At 41.2% G+C, this 19555-nt stretch overlaps 1 protein-coding gene across 7 annotated transcripts in view; it reads left to right on the top strand.

Annotated features, from left to right (window-relative positions):
• SLC11A2 (solute carrier family 11 member 2) overlaps positions 1 to 19555 on the top strand; it is a 63575-nt gene that overhangs the window by 13721 nt on the left and 30299 nt on the right. For 4 of the 7 annotated variants that reach the window (XM_083353050.1, XM_083353048.1, XM_083353051.1 and 1 more), the window contains 5 exons: positions 7596 to 7720; positions 10363 to 10488; positions 11536 to 11655; positions 16372 to 16478; positions 19190 to 19260. In XM_083353050.1, the coding sequence (XP_083209176.1) occupies positions 7596 to 7720; positions 10363 to 10488; positions 11536 to 11655; positions 16372 to 16478; positions 19190 to 19260 (549 nt within the window). Of the gene's footprint in view, positions 1 to 5634; positions 5788 to 6165; positions 6277 to 7595; positions 7721 to 10362; positions 10489 to 11535; positions 11656 to 16371; positions 16479 to 19189; positions 19261 to 19555 lie in introns of those variants that run through there. The other 3 variants (XM_083353054.1, XM_083353052.1, XM_083353053.1) reach the window with 3 other exon arrangements.

Below are 19555 nucleotides of genomic sequence, written 5' to 3'. Positions count from 1 at the left end.
AATGGATTTTAAATATGCATTTTGGATTTTGACATGATATTTTTTAGATGTGTTGTGTGTGATCAGCATATATTTGATTAAACACTTGGAGATTATCATATAGCCATGCACCATAGATACACACTATACAATATTACATACACACACAAGAGTGTGTGTGTGTGTGTGAGAGAGAGAGAGAGAGAGAGAGAATTATAATTCCAGTTTTGCCTACTATATTAACTTGGCTATAACATTCTTTCAATCACTCTTTTGTCATTTCTTATTCAAAATATTTTACAGCCTAAACTCATTCATGTGTACTCACATGCAATCTTTGTAATATAAACATGTTTGGCTGTTCTTGTCTGCCAGAGCTTTAGTTATTCTGCCTTTTATTTTTTTGTGTTGTGAGAAGTTTGTGAATTACGAAATTCTAATAGAACATATATTTGTCTGAATCTCAAAATATTTTTAAATAGATCTCCTCTTACCCATCAGTTCTTCAAGTTTCTAGTTGCAGATAAAATATAGATACTTCTAAAGTCTTAGCAAATTTAGTTGTAAATTCAGATAGCTAAAGTAGAAATATTTCCTTGCTTTTAATTCCCTTTTTAGTTCCTTTGCTTTCCCTTCTAAGCTGTTGGAATTCAAACTCTGTTGAAAATGATTGTGCAGTCATAATTTTCTGGAAGAAAGTATAACACAAAGTGGGAAAATGTGATCAAACAATAGATTACTGCATTGAGAAAATGTATACAAAGAGTTAACTTGAGACTTCCTTGTAAGAAAATTGAGGCAGAAAATTAGCAAGGGTATGAGGAAAGAGGCAGTTGATACTTAGTCATAGAAGTAAAGGAATTGAGGAGGAGGAGACAATCAGTGCTTGTGAAAAGAGAAATAATGTCATGTAAATTAGCACTGAGTTTTATTGATATAGGTCTACATAGAAACAACTTCTACATTATTTGTTCACACAGTGGTATTATTAAATAGAGTTTATAATCAGTAGAATACACAAAATATCCCCAATATGGCTAAGATAGTAAATTGAGTGTATTGATTAAGGGGTTTAGAGATTCCAAAATATATTTATTTCTCATGAAAATAGTTAGAAAAAATTGCATCACCTGTAGACTTCCAGTAGGGATTCATGGTGAGTTAGACGTTCCTGAAGGAGCAGAGGTGGCATGGTGGCAGAGATAAGTAGCCAGTGAATTCTGTCCAACAAAGACTTTCTGGAAAAAGGAGAGATCGTGAAATCGCCCATTTGCACTCTGGGAAGTGACTCTACACAGTAGTCTAGAGTAGACTATCGGAACTGAATTTTTTTGTGGTCAGCTTGTGTCATCCCTCAGAGTAAACCAGACAGGAAACAAGACTAGATGAACTAATTCTACCTTACTGTCAGGCAAAATTAACAGAATCATCTCAAGGTAAACTTCCCATCCCCGCTTTTAAACTGTCTGATCTGATAAGGCAGATCCTCCCTAATTTGCTTGTTCTGACCGTTAATCCTTTCAGGGGTCCTGCTTCTCTTGTCGGGTTGTTTCCTGGGCAGCATCTCTTCTCCTCTTTCCTCCAGATCACTCACACATTTCATTACAGCCTGTGAATCGAACAGCAATTTCAGTCAAGCGCACAAAAGTACAGGTAGTCCTTGACTTACAACCATTTGTTTGAAGTTACAGCAGCACTGGAAAAAGTGACTGATGATCGTTTTTCACACTTAATGACTGTTGCATCATCCTCAGGGTCACATGGTCAAAATTCATCTGCTTGGCAAACTGACTCACATTTATGACGGTTACCATGTTCCAGGGTCACGTGATCCCCTTTCGAGACCTTCCGACAAGCAAAGTCAATGGGGAAGCTGAATTCACTTAACGACCATGTCACTAACTTAACCACTGCCGTGATTCACTTAACAACTGTGGCAGGAAAAGTCATAAAATGGCACAAAACTCAGTTTAAACACCTGTAAGGGCCCACCTCAGCTAACCGCCCAAGGAAGCAGAACTCTTGAAACAGGCATTGTCTCAAAAGGAAACTTTTATTAGGGGTTGGTGACAGTAGGGAAGTCAAGGCGAGATCTGGGGAGAATCCCGCTAAAACGGTACACTTAAACCAGCAATTTGAAATCCAGCCAATCCACAGGTGGCACAATGTGTGGGCAACTGGCACAGTTGGCGTGCATCTCAAAGTCTTCTCCAGCGTTGGTTTCTCTGCAACCATCTCCCTGATAAGGGAGACACATTCCTTTCTCAAGCGGATAGAGGTGGGAGAGAGAAAGTAAAAAGCGAAATTTATCCCAAGCGCAAGCAAATATCCCTCCTCCTCCCCAGCAGAATGGCAGGCCCCAAAACGAGAGCACATTTGCAGGGAAAACTATAAGGATTTGGGAATCTGACAACACCTGTCTCATTTAGCAGCATTAATTTTGGGTTCAGTTGTCATACGTTGAGGACTACCTATAACGTAGCCTGTGTGGGCATAAAGTTTGCCAGGCCTCATTTCTTAATCATGTTCAGAAATTGCTGCCTGTAAATTATTAGGAACCTTTTGATCTTATCAGTTTTATAGCCTCGTTTGAGCTGCCTTCACTCCTTAGCGAAAGATGTTTTAAGTTTAAGGGCTTAAAATTTTTATTTTGATTAGAACATTGAATCTGGAAATTACAAAGGGACTAAGGGTCCAGATGAATTTGAAATAAGTTTTTGAAATTAATTATAAGAATTCTTCCCGTGGGAAAATGTGGTTGTTCTGAGTTCTTAAAAAAAAGGATGAGACTTTAAAGGTTGACACTAAAGGGAATGAGAAGGAACTAAAGATTGCAATTAATGGAGAGAAACAAATTTGACTCACTAATACAGAATGGAGCAAAATCCTTTAACATGGACATACTGAAGAATATTTTGAACAATGGACCCAGAAGTTAATTTTAAGAGTGTCTGCCATTATGGACAGACTGTTTAAAAGTTGCTATGGAAAAAAAACACCAGTTTTACCTGACAAGACCAAGATCATTTGAAAGTGGATTTAAAAATGACAGACTACAAGAATGATATGGATACACTGGAAATACTAATGAAACCAGCTGATGTCTTAATTATTAAAAGGGATACACAAGTAACAAACCAGAAGAGTGACCTGAATAACTTTCCTATATTTGATTTACAAAAAAAATTATTAAAGTTTTGAAAGATTTTCTGGGCACAAAGAAAAAAATGAAAAGAAATCAAGTTCTAGAACATTATTTGAAAGGATTAAAGATCCAGTCTGTTAAAAGGAGAGGTACTCCTCGACTTGAGACAACATCTCAAAAGAATCAAAATGATAGTTTCCATACTTTTTATTGATGTTATACGTATCTTTATTTTATTACTTTTTTGATTCAAAATGATTCACACAGTGCATAGCTAAAGTAGAGATTGTGCTTCCCTGACCCAGTTTGGATGGTTTTAAAAAGCATTTTCACTCATGGGTGGTAATCCTGTTAGTGGCTACTAGTCATGATGGCTCTATCTTAATTCTGATAAGTCAATGTGCCTCTAGTGCAGGGGTGTCAAACTGCTGGCGCGCGGGCCGGATGCGTCATCAGGAAACTGCGCCCACCCCATTGCCGGCAATGGAGAAAATGTTCCAGTACGTCGCACGACATCACGTGATGTTGCGAGTTTGACATGTCATGCTCTAGTAGGAAAGATTAGTATGATTGTAAAATTGCAGCCTTACCTGTTTATGGGCTTCCCAGAGGCACAGCAGAATTGGAAGGAGGGGGGGGAAACGGGAACAAGGGGGCTAGACTGAAAGAAGCCACAGTGTGGCATTGCAACCCCAGGCCCGCCTCTGTTTGATGTATATTGCAACATTTGAAGCCCAGAATGGGAAGTTTACACAACAGGGGTCTTCAAACTTGGCCCTTTTATGACTTGTGGACTTCAACTCCCAGCATTCCTCAGCCAGCATGCCTGGCTGAGGAATTCTGGGAGTTGAAGTCCACAAGTCATAAAAGGGCCAAGTTTGAAGGCCCCTGGCTTACAACATGATACCACAATGCTGTTTTCATCATTCTGATGACAGTATTTATTTTATTATTATTATTATTAAATTTTTATACCGCCCTTCTCCCAAAGGACTCAGGGCGGTATACAGGGCAATAAATATCAGAATATAAATACAAAAATTAAAAAGTTAAAAGAAATAATCATGCCCAATATAATACAATGATTAAAACTATGTTAAAATTAGATCCAACCCTAAACCCATCAAACCAGGCCAGATTGTTCAAATAAATAAGTTTTTAAATCGTTAAAACAGTAGAGGCAGTCCTCAAATTATGACTACAATAGTGAGCTCTGGAGTTCCATTGCTAAGCAAGACTGTTGTTAAGTGAGTTTTGTTCCCATTTTATGACCTTTCTCGCCATGGTTGTTATGTGAAGCACTGCAGTTGTTAAGTTAGCAATCCAGTTGTGTAGTGAATCTGGCTTCCCCGTTGACTTTGCTGGTTGCAAAGTTGCCAAAGAGGATCACATGACCCTGAGACACTGCAACAGTCATAAACACAAGCCAGTTGCCCAACGTCCAAATTTTGATCTCATGATCACAGGGATGCTATCACAGTGGTAAGTGTGGAAAACGGCCATAAATCACTTTTTTCAGTATCATCGTGTCTTCAAACGGTCATTAAATGAAATGGTTGTAAGTCAAGGGCTGCCTGCGGTGAAAGCCTGTGAGCCCCATAGCAAAGGCATCTGGTTTTGGCCACTGAGGGATCAGAATACTGGAGTAGACCAGCCTTGGGATGTGATCCCTGTGTGGCTCTTAACTTTGCCCCTTTTTCTGATACGAACAAGAGTTTGTGCAATTTCAGGTCGTCCTGGTATTGCCAAGAGGGAAATGTAAGTGTATAAAAAGTGGCTTGTTTGATAAAAGGGAGATCCTGATGGACTTCCAGAAGTAAATCTGGGGGTGTTCAGAGGTCATTGGTTTGGCCTGAGTAAAACAAAAAAAACAAACCCAGAAGAGATCCCCCCCAAAAAATCATATACAGTTTCCTGAGCATTTTGGAATGCTACCTAAAGTAGAGCACCATTTGGGGCTAAATCCTTTTGAACCTGTACGTTCACCTAGTGCAGAATGAAGCCTACATCTGGGAAATTCCCGATTTAAATCCTCCAGCTGAAATGTCCTGCTCTCTCATTGTAGTTCTGCATAAGATTGCTAATCATCTTCCTCCAGTAGGTTATGAATAGAAACCATTCTATTATTTCCTGGTAGAACAGACTATTTACCTTGCTGATCTGCAGTTAACAGATACCATCTTAAGAGAGGACATTCCATTACATCACTGCCTGCCAAAAGTCTTGCTGGAGCTTACCTCTTGGGCCAAGTTGCTTATTATTTACTGTGCAGCTTCGGGGAAATTGCTGGCAATAGGTTCGAGTTGCGTGCTGCCTACTTTTCCTTAGACTTTTTCAGCCTTGGTTAACTAGCTGAGCAAGGTGAGCTTAGCTGTTTGATTAGTGCTTTTTCATAACACAGGGTGGCTGTTGCATTAAATTTCTCGTGTAGCATATCCTGTTCCTTGGAAGGCGGAGTGAATAGAGACGTAGGAGGAGAAACCCAAGTTCATGGTCTCAGTCAACAAAACAGCCACTGTCCCCGTATCTCTCTCTTTACCGCTCCTGTTTCTAGCTATAAATTGGTCATCCTGAGGAGGCAGGTGTCAGTCTGTTTTTTTTTAATCTCTGGAAGCAGAGCTGAGGTATAATGCCCCGTGGAGAATACAAGCTTGAATACAAGAGTGAGTACAGTTGCAGCCTGCTTTCCTACAGGGGAGGTGGTAGTATAAAATTATTGTCTGTGTTGCAAAACTCTGCAGACCTACTGTCTTCCTTGCGGCTGGGTTATTTTGCTATTTTGAGGAGAAGTGCAGGGTATTGTGAATGCCTTCTGTGGAATGTGATGTCCTTATAAACCTTTGATCTATTTCTTGCTAGGGTGATGGAAGAGATTTAATTTATTCCCAATGCTTCTCCCCCCCCCCCCAAAAAAAAAATAAAAAAATAAATCAAGATGTGGTTTTAATAGAATGTCCAGATTAAACCGTTGATCTAAGTTTAGGGGAAAATATAGCTACAGAGCCCACTAACAAGGTAAATGTATGTATTTCAATGAATAGATCTGAAGATCAGCCCAGTCCAGCGTTTGGGTCCCAGAAGTGAGGAGCCACTGAGTTGTAGGTAGGGAAATAAGAAGATCAGAAACTCTTTCATGACTGAATAAAATACAGGTAGGTTTGGGAGAAAAAAATGAGTTGGCAGCTGTAGGGTTACAGTTGAGCATATCAAAATAAGCAGACATAAACAGAGTATGATTGCATGTCTGCAAGGTGAGATTATTAAGAATGCCCAGATTCCCACCCTGTAGATGTTCAGTCAAACATATAATTTCTCAAACAAACAGATAAAGAAAGGGAGGCGGTGGCTTCGGTTGTGTGATAGTTAAGTAGGGAGGAGAGCAAATGCTACATAGATTGGGGTTGGGGGGGGAAGAAACATTCTTATCCCAGAATTCTACAGCTTGCAGGGGGAGAGGCAGAAGTGGTCCAATTGCCATTGTAATCAAATGAACATTCAAAAAGCAGCCTTTAGGCTTTAGGGTACAACTGGCAATATAGAAAATGTGCATAGAGTTTTAATTCCAAGAAAACTCTATAAGCCACAGCAGAAAATCAGCCATATAAATTTACAGAATTCCCTTTCTGTCAAAGCTAGAGGCTCTTTGTCAGTCCTAACACTTCCATCAGTCTGGACCATCATGGTCGTCAGCCATTCGGCCATGTCCAGTCCTTGGCCACTGTATGGATCAACGCTCTCCGTGCCGCCACTGTCTCACACTGCCTCCTTCAGATCCACCATGGTCATCCCAGTGTCATCTTTTATACTGTCCAGCCAGCGGATACTAGGGCGTCTCTTTCTCCCTTTTCTGCTGATCCTGCAGGATCTTAGATGATGAATGGGTATCATGTAAGAGTTACGCCTGGGGATTGGAGTAGCTATCAAGTGGTCTGTGTTTAGTTGCAGTTCTGGGAAAGAGCATGCATGCTGTATAGATGCAGGCATTCCTATCTAACTGCATGTGTCTCTTTGAATCAAATTTCAGTTTTCTGTTTTGTTTTATTTATGTAGTTAAGGATTAAATACCTTTGCGTAATTGTGAATGATACAACCATGACATGGATGACTGAGAATCTCCATATACCTTTGCATAAATGACAGCGAGTTTGTGTGTGTGTGTGTGTGTGTGTGTGTGTGTGTGTGTGTTCAGTTACCGTGCTCAAGGAACAGCTAGTTCTACTTTTGTTAATTTTAAGTTCATTGTGGAGATATAGATTATTAGATCATCTTGCCCCTACCTGGCTCCCTGCAAATTTATTGGTTCCATGCTATAATGGATAACATTTTCAGATGGCATGAGATTTTTTTCCCCCAGTGGATGAAGCATAACATGATGCACTTCTCTGTATATTAATTACATCTATCTTGCTGCTCTTCTGCTCTTCCTACTTCTCCACTTTCCTCATCACATCAATCTTTTCTTGCTGTGCAGAAGATACCTCTGGGGATGGTGTTAGTACCATTTACAGCAACCCAGTGACGCCACAGGTCTCAGACTCTGCAGATGAATTTACCACCTACTTTGATCAGAAAATACCTATACCAGAAGATGAAAAGGTTAGTATGGGTATAAGAGTGATGGTGGGGTTACCATAGGTCAGGGGTCGGCAACCTAAAAAAGAAAAAGAGCCACTGGGAACCGGTTCCATCACAAATTAAAAAAAGAGGGAGCCGCGTGCGTGTGTCCATGCACGCGCATGCGCAAAAAGGTTTTTTGCGCATGCGCGGACGCACGCGGCTGCCATTTTTAAAAAAATGAGATGGAACCGGTTCCCGGTTGCCCGATGGCGACGGCCCGTCTGCAAAGCTGCCGCTTTCGGCAGCTTTGCAGACGGGCCGTGGCAGCTTCCGCAAAGAGCGGCGCCCCTGCCCATTCCGAGAGGTGCGCGCGCACCTCTCCGAACGAACGGAGGTGCGCGCGTACCTCCGCGCGAATGGGCAGCGGTGCCGCTCTTTCAGGAAGCCCGCCGCGGCCCGTCTGTGAAGCTGCCGAAAGCGGCAGCTTAGCAAACGGGCCGCGGCAGCTTCCGCAAAGAGCGGCGCCCCTGCCCATTCCGAGAGGTGCGCGCGCACCTCTCCGAACGACCGGAGTTGCGCGCGCACCTCCCCAAACCTTTGGGGAGGTGCGCGCGTACCTCCGTGCGAAGGGGCAGCAGCGCCGCTCTTTCAGGAAGCTGCCGAAAGCGAAGGGTCAGCGGCGCCGCTCTTTCAGGAAGCTGCCGAAAGCGGCAGCTTCCTGAAAGAGCGGCACCGCTGCCCGTTCTCCGAACGACCGGAGTTGCGCGCGCACCTCCCCAAACTTTTGGGGAGGTGCGCGCGTACCTCCGTGCGAAGGGGCAGCAGCGCCGCTCTTTCAGGAAGCTGCGAAAGCGAAGGGGCAGCGGCGCCGCTCTTTCAGGAAGCTGCCGAAAGCGGCAGCTTCCTGAAAGAGCGGCACCGCTGCCCGTTCGCGCGGAGGTACGCGCGCACCTCCCCAAAGGTTTGGGGAGGTGCGCGTGCAACTCCGGTCGTTCGGGGAGGTGCGCGTGCACCTCTCCAAACGGGCGGTGCCACTCTCCATTTGGAGAGGTGCGCGCGCACCACTGCCCGTTGGAAGAGGTGCGCGCGCACCGGGCGGCTGGGAGCCGCAAGAGAGCCGCAGGTTGCCGACCTGTGCCATAGGTGATAATTTCCCTGGTATTTTATTGCGTCACAGAAAGGGTAGTAGTGTGAAGAATTACTGGTCACAGTAACACTTGCTTAAGGTATGCTTAGTTTATGCTCAGGTTCACTATATGTTGTCAAAAACTATTAGTGGAACATTTTGATGTTTCTGAAGATTCAAGAGAATTAACTTGGTCTCTTGATTGCCTGTTGTGTGTCTGGATGAGTCACTTTTTCTGGAGTTGCTTTCTTCTTGTTTTAAGTCAGTAATAGATGCAGCAACTCAGGGATTGGTGGGGACTGAGCCTTCTTTAAGTATTGTGCTCAATCAGTCTCCCTCTAAGTGCTTTTAACTCTAATTTTCATCAGCCCTAACCTCTGACTACGTCATTTGGAGTGAGTGAAAGTTATATTCTAAAACATGTGGAAGTATCCAGAGAGGAGAAAGCTGCTCTAAGCAATAAATTGCTTCAGTTAATGATTAAAAAGTATTTAAAAATCTGTGCTTCTCTTTCCTGTGCTCTTCCTGGCATGGAATACATTTGATCTCAAATACAATACTTCTTTGCTTCTTCCTAATGCTGGTCAAGGATGGGAGATGATGGAATGAGAGTGATATTTTACTAGCCATTGTAATTATTGACTGAGTATACGGAGGAAACAATAATCCTCTGTGAAGAAAACAGCTACTGCCTTTAATTTCTTAAATGAATAGTTGCACCCATAGTCATTTTTGTACATTTTGTTTCTTGAAAAGATTCCATCATCCATGGATCGTCCTGACTTTAAGGACCTTCTGTTACTAAAGGCTTTTATTTTGGAATTCTAAATAAGAATTATATTTAAGGAATATGCAAGCTAAGGACAAAGAATTTTTTTTTACTCTCTAGCTTTTTATATTATATTATATTATATTTATTATATTATTATATTATATTATATTATATTATATTATATTATATTATATTATATTATATTATATTATATTATATTATATTATATTATATTATATTATTACATTACATTACATTACATTACATTACATTACATTACATTACATTACACTGAGTATTGAGTAGGTCTCATAATGTATACAAGCACAAATTCTTTTTTTATTATCTCAGGCTTTTTTATTTGAGCAGTAGAATTTAGGATAGAGATGAGGAAATAATTTAAACAATTATTAAAAATGGAGTTGTTAAAAATTGAAAACTGATCCTTTGCAAAGTACTTGAGTTGTCTTAAAAGTTGCTAACTGATCTTCCACATCAAAGTTTACAAAAAAATATAAGGCTTTCCTAGAACTGACTTTGCAAGACCTAGTGTAATTTATTATGAAAGTAAATTGACAACACCATGCCATATGTAAATTGACAACACCATGCCAAATAGCATGCTTTGCCTCTTTGAATTAACAGTTTTCTTGCATTTAAATAATAACAAATACTTAACAGCATAACAGTTGATGTTAATGTGTGAATTTATTTATTTCTTGTGTGAAAAGGCTTAATATCTCCCCCCCCCTCCCCTGCCTTTCTCCATTTCTATTCATAAAGCACCCATTGTTCAGTTTTCGAAAACTATGGGCCTTCACTGGGCCTGGTTTCCTGATGAGCATTGCCTACCTGGATCCAGGTAACATTGAATCAGATCTACAATCTGGGGCAGTTGCAGGATTTAAGGTAAGTAGCTAATCTGTCTTTTTGTAAAACGTTTCACTTTAAAACCTGTTGTAGAGATTGATCTGATGAATTCCCTAACAATTCAATTCAAGGTCACCAATCAAAACAAACATTTTTCAAAAGACATTTTTTTATACACGCTCTTTAAATTGTACATTGAAAATGTTTGAAAATGGGATTTTGCATTGTTAGGGAATGACAATAAAGTACAACAGAGGAGAATTTTCTGATTCACATTGAAGATTAATTGCCATGCATTAGGTTGATTCATCAGAATGTGTACATTGTGGGTTACCTCTTAACATCTAGAGGCATATCATAAAAATTGGGGACAGAACAAATAGAACTTCAATTACTCCTGCAAATCTGCCACAATATTTCTAAATTAACAGAGAAACCTTAAGCGTGCTAGTAAAGGTACTGCTGACAAGGAACCTTCTTCTCAGGAAGAATCTGAAATGTTTAAACTTTGTTTTGTAAATGTTAGGGTTTCACAATATGAAAACAATTTTTTTTACCCCAGTGATTCTCATTACTATTTGACTGTTAGCTTTTCTAATAAATTTGCCTCATGGTTGGCTGGTTAGATTACTGGAAGCAACGCCTGTGATTTCCCACATTTAAAAAGAATGGCTAGATTTTGTTTTATTGTTACATCTAGCAGAATACCTGTCTTTGCCACCAGCAAAGTTCCATAGTCAAGTATGGGTTTCTTTGGAGAAAATAGGCCCAGGGATCTCTCTGAGATGTTTCAAATTTCCAGAGTTCTGCATAAACAGATGTATGTTTATGTAGCAAACACCTATTTGGAATGTTCTTTATTTGAGCATGAAATTCTCCAGAACGAAAGCTCAAAATATGTCTGAGGTAAAGTATGGTTCTCTGGGGCAGGTTTTGATTGTGAGAGGGCTTGGATAAATATCTCCAGAAATGCAGATATTGTTTACTTAGCAGAATCCCCTAGATTGTTGTTCATCTTCCAGAATATTGCCATCCTGGCTGCTTTTTTGTATTTCCATTTTTTGTGTTTATTTTTATGTTTTTCAGCTACTCTGGGTTCTCTTGTTGGCTACTGTCATTGGTTTGCTCTTACAACGTCTGGCGGCAAGGCTGGGAGTGGTAACAGGACTTCATCTAGCAGAAGTATGCAATCGACAATATCCCAAGGTGGGTAAACTGGCTGTGTCTGCATGAACATCCCAGGCGACAGAGGGGCCCTCTTTTTCAAGGATTGGGGGCTTCCAGGGCCAGTCAGCAGACCATATTTATCTAAGTTCTTTGTTAAGTGTTGAACATGTTGACTTGCGACTGCTAATTCTTCACTCAAATCAGCACTACTAGTGGCTTATCCATGGTTTGTTTAAGTCAGCTTAGCCTGACACGGAGGCTGACTGTGACTCTTGTCACATCAGAAGAAGCCATTACCAAACTGACCTCTCGCCATGCTTCAGGTTCTCTTTAGGTGAACAGATCTGTAATCAAATGTGAGTGTCTGGTTGCCAAACTGTGCTAAATTGGAGCCTGATAGTGGGAAACACTTGTGGAGAGGAGCAACAATTGGGTAGCAGTCATGCCTGTGTTTTAGCCGTAGGCTTAGGAAAACATGATGTGCAGCTATTCCATGATCTATAGCAGAGGTCCCCAACTTTGGCAACTTTAAGACTTGTGGACTTCATTTCCCAGAATTCCTCAGCTAGCTTAGCTGAGGCAACTTTAGGACCTGTGGACTTCAACACCCAACTATGCTGGCTCAGGAATTCTGGGAGTTGAAGTCCACTGGTCGTAAAGTGGCCATAGCTGCCCACCCCTGATTTGTAGGATCATACAAATAAATAGGGAGAGAGGCAAAAATATATGAAGACTGGAACCCGGAAAGAAGAGAAAAGTCCCGGGAAAGGTACTAATTCTGGATAATTGTGAAGTCTCCAAAATTGGAATTGTTTGTTCTTGGCAAAAACAGCTGGGTAAGCAAACAGAATAAAAAAGGGAATGAGATAGAGGGATTATCCCAGAGAACAAAAGTACAGAAATTGCGTCATTCTCTCTCTCAACACAAATGCAAAGTCCTCCATCTTGCTTTGGAGGGAGGAGGCCAGGAGGGAGGTGGGATAAGGGGAAAAGTTCACTTTAATTAGAAGAAAAGAGAAGAACCCCTGCAGAAGGAGAAAGTTCGGTAGGGAACAGAGAAAAAGCAGGATGTTGCCTCCAGGGATAGAACAAGAGATAGCTATACAAAAAATAAAACAAAAACCTTGGGGACCTGTAAATAGAGAAGGTTTCCAATCCATGGATTCCACCCATTTTTTTTCTGCCATCTTTCCCCTCAGTGAAGTTAATGGGGTGGCTTTTCCCTTTCAACAATCATGTCTGCCTTTATTCCACAAATACAGGGAGTCCTCGAGTTGCGACCCGTAATTGAGTCTGCAGTTACAGTCGTAAGACATGACAATTGTTAAAGAGGATCATCATGTGACAGTATCTGATTTTATGACCATTTTTTGTAGCCTGTAAAGCAAATGCAGCATTTGTAAAGCAAACATAGCAGTGAACATCAGAATTATTAAGTGAACCCATTGTTACCAGATGTAAACAACACTTTCTGGCAAAAATGTCATAAATTATAGTCATGTGACAATAACAATAACAATAATATAGTTGGAAGGGACATTTGAGGTCTTATAGTCCAACCCCCTCCTCAGGCAGGAAACCTTATACAATTTCAGACAAATTGTTGTCTGAAAAACCTCTAGTGTTGGAGCATTCACAGCTTCTGGAGGCAGGTTGTTCCACTGATTAATTGTTCTGTCAGGAAGTTTCTCCTTAGTTCTAGATTGCTTCTCTCTTTGGTTAGTTTCCATCTGTTGCTTCTTGTCCTGCCTCCAGGCGCTTTGGAGAATAGGTTGACCTCCTCATCTTTGTGGCAACCCCTTAGATATTGGAACACTGCCATCATGTCACCCCTCATCCTTCTCTTCATAACTAGACATACCCAATTCCAGCAACCGTTCCTTATATGTTTTAGCCTCGAGTCCCCTGATCATCTTCTCTGTACTCTAAGTCTCAACATCTTTTTTCCATTGTGGTGACCAAAAATGCATGCAGTATTCCAAATGTGGCCTTACCAAGGTGTTGTAAAGTGGTATTAACACTTCATGTGATCTTGACCATGGGGTGCTGCAAACAGCCATAAATGGGGTTGGTTGTTGAGCATCCAAGATATGGTCATGTGACCATGGCTGGGGGAAGGTGGATGTCCTAACTTCAAATTTGGGTTGTAAATACTTTTTTTCAAGGCCATTACTTTGATCAGTCACTAAATGATCGGTTGTAAGTCAAGGACTACCTGTACAAAATGATTTTCCTGCTTCAGTGGAAATTAATGGAGGAAGAAACTCAAATTTTACATGGGTGAATATGATGTTTTGTGGCCCAGAAGGCTCTGGTTCTGAAAGGGGGAGGGTCTTGACTTGCTGGATTGGAGTACAAATATTCATTGCACACAGGTCCTCAGGAAATGTTTTTGCTTCCAATGGACATTCTCCTGTGTAGCACTTATTGTGAATTGGGGAATGAGTGTTTAATAATAGATCAATAATACAATCAGTGGATGTCTTCTGAAAAAAAATCTAATCACTGGATAAAAGCATAGTTCTTTCACTTTAAGAGTCAGAAACTTTGGTTTCCAAATTAGTATGCAAATGCTCCCTTTCTGCCTTACCTGTTCAAACTAATCTACAGTATTTGTTTGATGTTGTTCCCATAATTATTTCAATTACTGATAAATGAATCTCCTAAAAACCTGGATGTAGACAGGCTTATAGGATATCTTCTTTGGTATGAAATTGCTTTTGGGCCTGCTTTGGCAAAACTGTTGCTTAGAGATGGAGAAATCTCCTACAAAACCCAGGGTTCCCCCACCCCCCTTTCAGAATTAATTATCCCTTGTTTGGTTGCTCCATTGTTTTTAACTTTGGGTGGTCTGTGTGCACGTATGCATGTTCATAGATGATTTGGCAATTATCCATTTCCTGGATCGGGCACATCTGAAGGAAAACAGCATAGAAATCTTTAAAAACAGACAAAAATCTATTGCTTGCCTTTCCCTTCCCTGGAGTTATGTTACAACTGGGGCCTTCAAACCTGGCCCTTTTACGACTTGTGGACAAGTCTGAAGACCCCTGTGTTGGAATATTCTTAGTAAGTAGGATCTAGTCAAAAATGGCGGCCATCACAGCACAATTGAAAGTACTTGGCTGAAGTTAAATAAGGGCCACCAGCACTCAAGGGGAAATTGGAACTTAGTTTGCTTGTGGCTACGTAAGGTTTCTCGGCTGATTCCTCTCTTAACTCCAGCTCAGAATCTTCAGACGTGCGAGATCTTGTCAATGTAATCTTACATTAAAGTAGAACTAGTCCATCTGAATGTGCTTCCTGTCTAGACTAACTCACTGGGCTAGCAGTGGTTGAGTTGAACTCTTAGGGGGTGTTGCATGATGTAATCAATCAGAATCTAAACAAACCATAATCCAAATGATACGGGTTCCATCAACACACTTACTCCTTAGCATGTGTTGTGCAAAAAAATATTAAGCTTGAAGGAGATTTGACTAGTAAGTAGCAGGTTTAACTCTGGTGATATCCAGATTAAATTCTTATTGTAATAATTACCTTTTTCCTAAGGGAAATAGTGCATTCTATCGTTCACTAAGGCACTAAGGTTGTCAGGAAACTGCTCCAACACAGTTCCTCCTTACCAGGATGAAGGCCTCATCAGAAACTGCTGGATTACATGGGAGGAGCCAGTTTCTGGGAGGACTGATACTTTTGGCCCAAGAAGGGAGTTACAAAGGTGGCAGCCTGGGCCTCCTTAGGTTTCCCTCTCTGAAATACCATAGGAAGGTAATACCAGGAGAGGATTGAAAAAGGCTTAGCAAAAATTCAGCCAAATCCAGAATCTCCTTTTGCAGTCTGCTCGATGTCTTTGACACACATTTTGAACTAGGGCCACCTGCTAGCAAACCCTTGGCCTATAATCGTGTGTCTTGTATAGCTCCTACATCTGCTGCGTAGCTATCTCTTTGGGGTATCTGTTTTGAGTTGCCAGATTCCTGGCACGGCCCTCCGTGTAGGTGGTTGCTGGTCAGGAAACGCTTAATCCTCTCTTTGCTAGGAGAGTTTGCTTTCTAAAATTAGATTGTGGTGATTCTTTCTCTTTGCACAATGCATGTGGGGGAGGAAGAAGGAATTTTTGGATGGCTCCTGAAGGCTGTGGGTATTGTGAATCACTGTGGAGATTGTAAGCTAGAATTTGACCAGATCATTAAAATAAGGTTTGAATCATATTTTGCAACTATCTACTCAGTGTAATTGTGTGCGTATCACTGCTATTGTACACTGAAAAGAAGAGTCTGTCTCTTTCTGTCGACTTATTACTGAGGGAACTCTAGGGTGGACAAAACGTTTCCATTCTAAACTATCAAGAGGTTCAGGGCAAATACTGCTTCCTTTCACGCACAATTTAATAAATTAAGCAGTAGGCAGACTTAATGAGCCTCACCATTTTCTTTCTTTCTTTCTTTCTTTCTTTCTTTCTTTCTTTCTTTCTTTCTTTCTCTCTCTCTCTCTCTCTCTCTCTCTCTCTCTCTCTCTCTCTCTCTCTCTCTCTCTCTTTCTTTCTTTCCTCCAGTTGTTTGACTTATCCACCCAGCGGACTATCAGGATGGATGCAGACTGCTGTTTTGTCAAAGATATATACGGAACTGTTGCAAAGAGTTTTTGGAAGGGAACCAGTCGCTGCAGCTCCTGGTTACTCCCTGGGGTGGAGTGGGGTATGGTGGAGAAGATTCCACTTTTTAAGCATGACCTTCTTGATTTTTTGCCTAGGTTCCTCGAATTATCTTGTGGCTGATGGTAGAGCTGGCTATCATTGGATCGGATATGCAAGAAGTCATTGGCTCAGCAATTGCCATTAACCTCTTATCTGTTGGGAAGTAAGTTAGCTATTTCATTCTTTGAGTGTTTTGTGGTTTTAGCAGTATCCTGCTAGTCATGAGTTGAAACCACACAGAGATACAATCAAGCAAGAAAACTCCATATCAAATCTAGGAATTGTTTTCTCAGTCAGTGCATTCCTTGACAACTGGACACCGATAATATTTACATCATAGTCATGGGGTATATATAGCTTACCACGCTTTAATGGCAAGACTTTTTAAATGCCTGTGTCATGGTTCCGACAGATGAAACTCTTCAAAGAACTTCGAGGCATCTCTTATTTCAAAAAACCTTGGCTCTCACACTGTTACAATATTGTTATGTCTAACTAACTCCCATGCACATTCCTCCTCCTCCCCTCCCCATCATCTAATTCTAACTCTTAATTCTAAAAGTAAAACATAAGAAGGAAAATGGCTGCATCTCCATATGTTGTCAAAGCAAGAACATCCGATGTGAGCAGCGTTGACAGCCTTCAGATAGGTCACATTTGAAAGTGAGCTTTTCAAATATGAAAAGGCGGCTCAATGACTCAAACAAGGCAGGTGACATTTAAGCAAAACTAGCCTCAGTTCCTTCAGGTTTTTTTTTTCTATTTGCCCTTTTCTTGTGTCTTTCCCCAAAAAACCCCAAGGAGTATTTATATAAGCATTCGCTAACATTGAATCAGGGTAACTTGAAATAATCAAAAGGCGTCTTGACCGAATGCAATTAAATTATGAAATTCACTGTTTAATAGCCATTCATTTTAATTAGTTTAGTCCGTGAAGAATTAGGCTATTGGGCTGTTTGATACTTTATTAACACCTAATTCAAAAGAAGCATGTATGTTTTAAATGCAATTTGCTAGCAGGGAGAAAGAACAGGAGAGGGTTATTGTTCTCCTGTCCTGCTTGCAAGCTTCCAGATTCGGTCTGGTTGGTAATTCTGTGGTACCTTGCATTACAAGGAGCTCTAGCCTGATCAAAAAGGTATCCTCAGAATGTCTTTGTGTACTCACTTTCCAATACAGTCTAGTGCTCGACTTATAACCACAACTGAGCCCCAAATTTCTGTTGCTAAGCGAGACAATTGTTAAGTGAGTTTTGCCCCATTTTACAGGCCTTTCTTGCCACAGTTGTGAATTGAATCACTGCAGTTGTTAAGTTGGTCACACCCATTGTTCAGTGAATCTGGCTTCCCCCATTGGCTTTGCTTGTCAGGAGGTCACCTGACCACAGGGATCACCTGACCACAGGATGCTGCAACCGTCATAAACGTGAACCAGTTGCCAAACGTCTGAATTTTGATCTGGGGACCATGGGGACGCTGCAACAGTCATAAGTATGAGAAATGGTCCTAAGTCACTTCTTTCGGTGCCATTGGAACTGTGAATGGTCATTAGGAACTGTCGTAAGTTGAGGACTACCTGTGTAATTGGTTGGTGAGAAAGCCATAGTCCCATGTCAAAATAACATGCAAAGTCCAATGTTCAACTCTTGATAAAGCTGCTTGAAACTCTGGTCAATTCCATTCATTGCATATCATGGATGAGCATCTTATCCTAGGCTGAGGGTCATAGACAGACTTCCAATGCATGACTGCACCACCTCCTTAAAGGCGTGAAGAAAGTCATGAACTCTTTTGCAGGTCATATGTAACATCAGGATATAGCTTAGTGTAGTATCAATGTGGCCTCTAGATATAAGCACTATCAAATGGCACCTAAAGATACACCAGACACCTTTTTGGTACCCATCATGCTCATTACCCGATATTACTTTTTAGATCTATTTAAAATATTTACATTTTTTTTTAAAAAAAGAGAGAAGCTGCTGTGCTGCATAGCACCTGTGGCATCTTAAATGTCAAAGTTCCTCTGTTCTCCAAAATTTCTTAAAAAGTAAACTTAACGGGCAGCTGCATCTTAGTGATTTGTTTAGAGGTGCATCCATTGCTCTGGAAAGGGACAAAGAAAAGCAGGAGTGGTAGGAAGCCGCTGGGCGTGAGGAATTATAGTGGGGGGGGGGTCAAGTGATATCCTGGGAAATCGGCCCTTTGCAACTGGTTTGTATTCCTCATAGCGGCCATGTTTTGAATGGGGAGCCCTTCCAGGTGTCATTGTGCAGTTAATAAAAGCAAAAGGTTCGCCAGATGCCAAGTGTACCTAAAAGCTCAGTTGGGTCTCCTGCTGCCTTGTGTACCTAGCTATAATCACTTCAATTCCTTTCTGAATAAGCTTTAGCAAAGTTCTGTTTCGGAGCTTAGAGTTATGAGATGATGGCTGCAGCCCAGGTAGATGGCTTCCTTTGAAGTATGACAACAAACAATGGAATCAGCTTGCTGTCTATGCATCCTAAAACAATGTTTGGTCTTCTAAATGATAGGAGGACTCAGACTCCACTCTGACAGAGCCAGTGGTAATAGCTAAACTACACAAAATGTGACACTTTTCTGCCTGTGTTGCTAGAAGTGGGCAACGTTTTGCCCCATAAATTTCCAGCAAACTGCCCAGTTTGTTTGCTGGTTAAGGATGCTTTCTGTTCTCTGGATTGTAATGACTCTCCCCTCGCCCTTAAATAAGTGATTTGTCCACCTTTTGTACTCGGAGATAAATTTGGGCTGCATCCTTGGTGACCTCTGTCTTAAATTGAAGGACTAATTAGGTAGACTCTGACCTGTGTAGAGTAATCTGAAGCCTGTTCATCTGTTTTTTGTCTTCCCACAGAATCCCTTTGTGGGGTGGAGTGCTCATAACAATAGCTGATACCTTTGTGTTTCTCTTCCTGGACAAGTATGGTAAGCGCTTTCTTTTGTTTCTTAAATAATCTCTTGATTGATGAGATTAAGGCACTTGGATGTGTGGGAAGGGCTCTCTTTGCCACGCTTCCAGAGAATTCACTTTGTGCACAAAACCTGGACAGATTTTAACTTGATTCCTTTCGGAAATGACTTGCCATGCAGAGAAGACGATTATATGTGCATTCTCCCTCTCTTTCTTTCGTGTCCTAACCCAAATACATATCCCAGAGGTACTATGGGAGAATCCTGGGATTTTCTCCCATCCCACTTTCCCCCAGTGCTGCTGCCACCT

This window comes from Vipera ursinii, assembly GCF_947247035.1.
Source record: "Vipera ursinii genome assembly, chromosome: 2".
NCBI lineage: Eukaryota > Metazoa > Chordata > Lepidosauria > Squamata > Viperidae > Vipera > Vipera ursinii.
The sequence above is the reverse complement of the archived record's forward strand: the minus strand, read 5'-3'. Positions and strand labels throughout refer to the sequence as shown.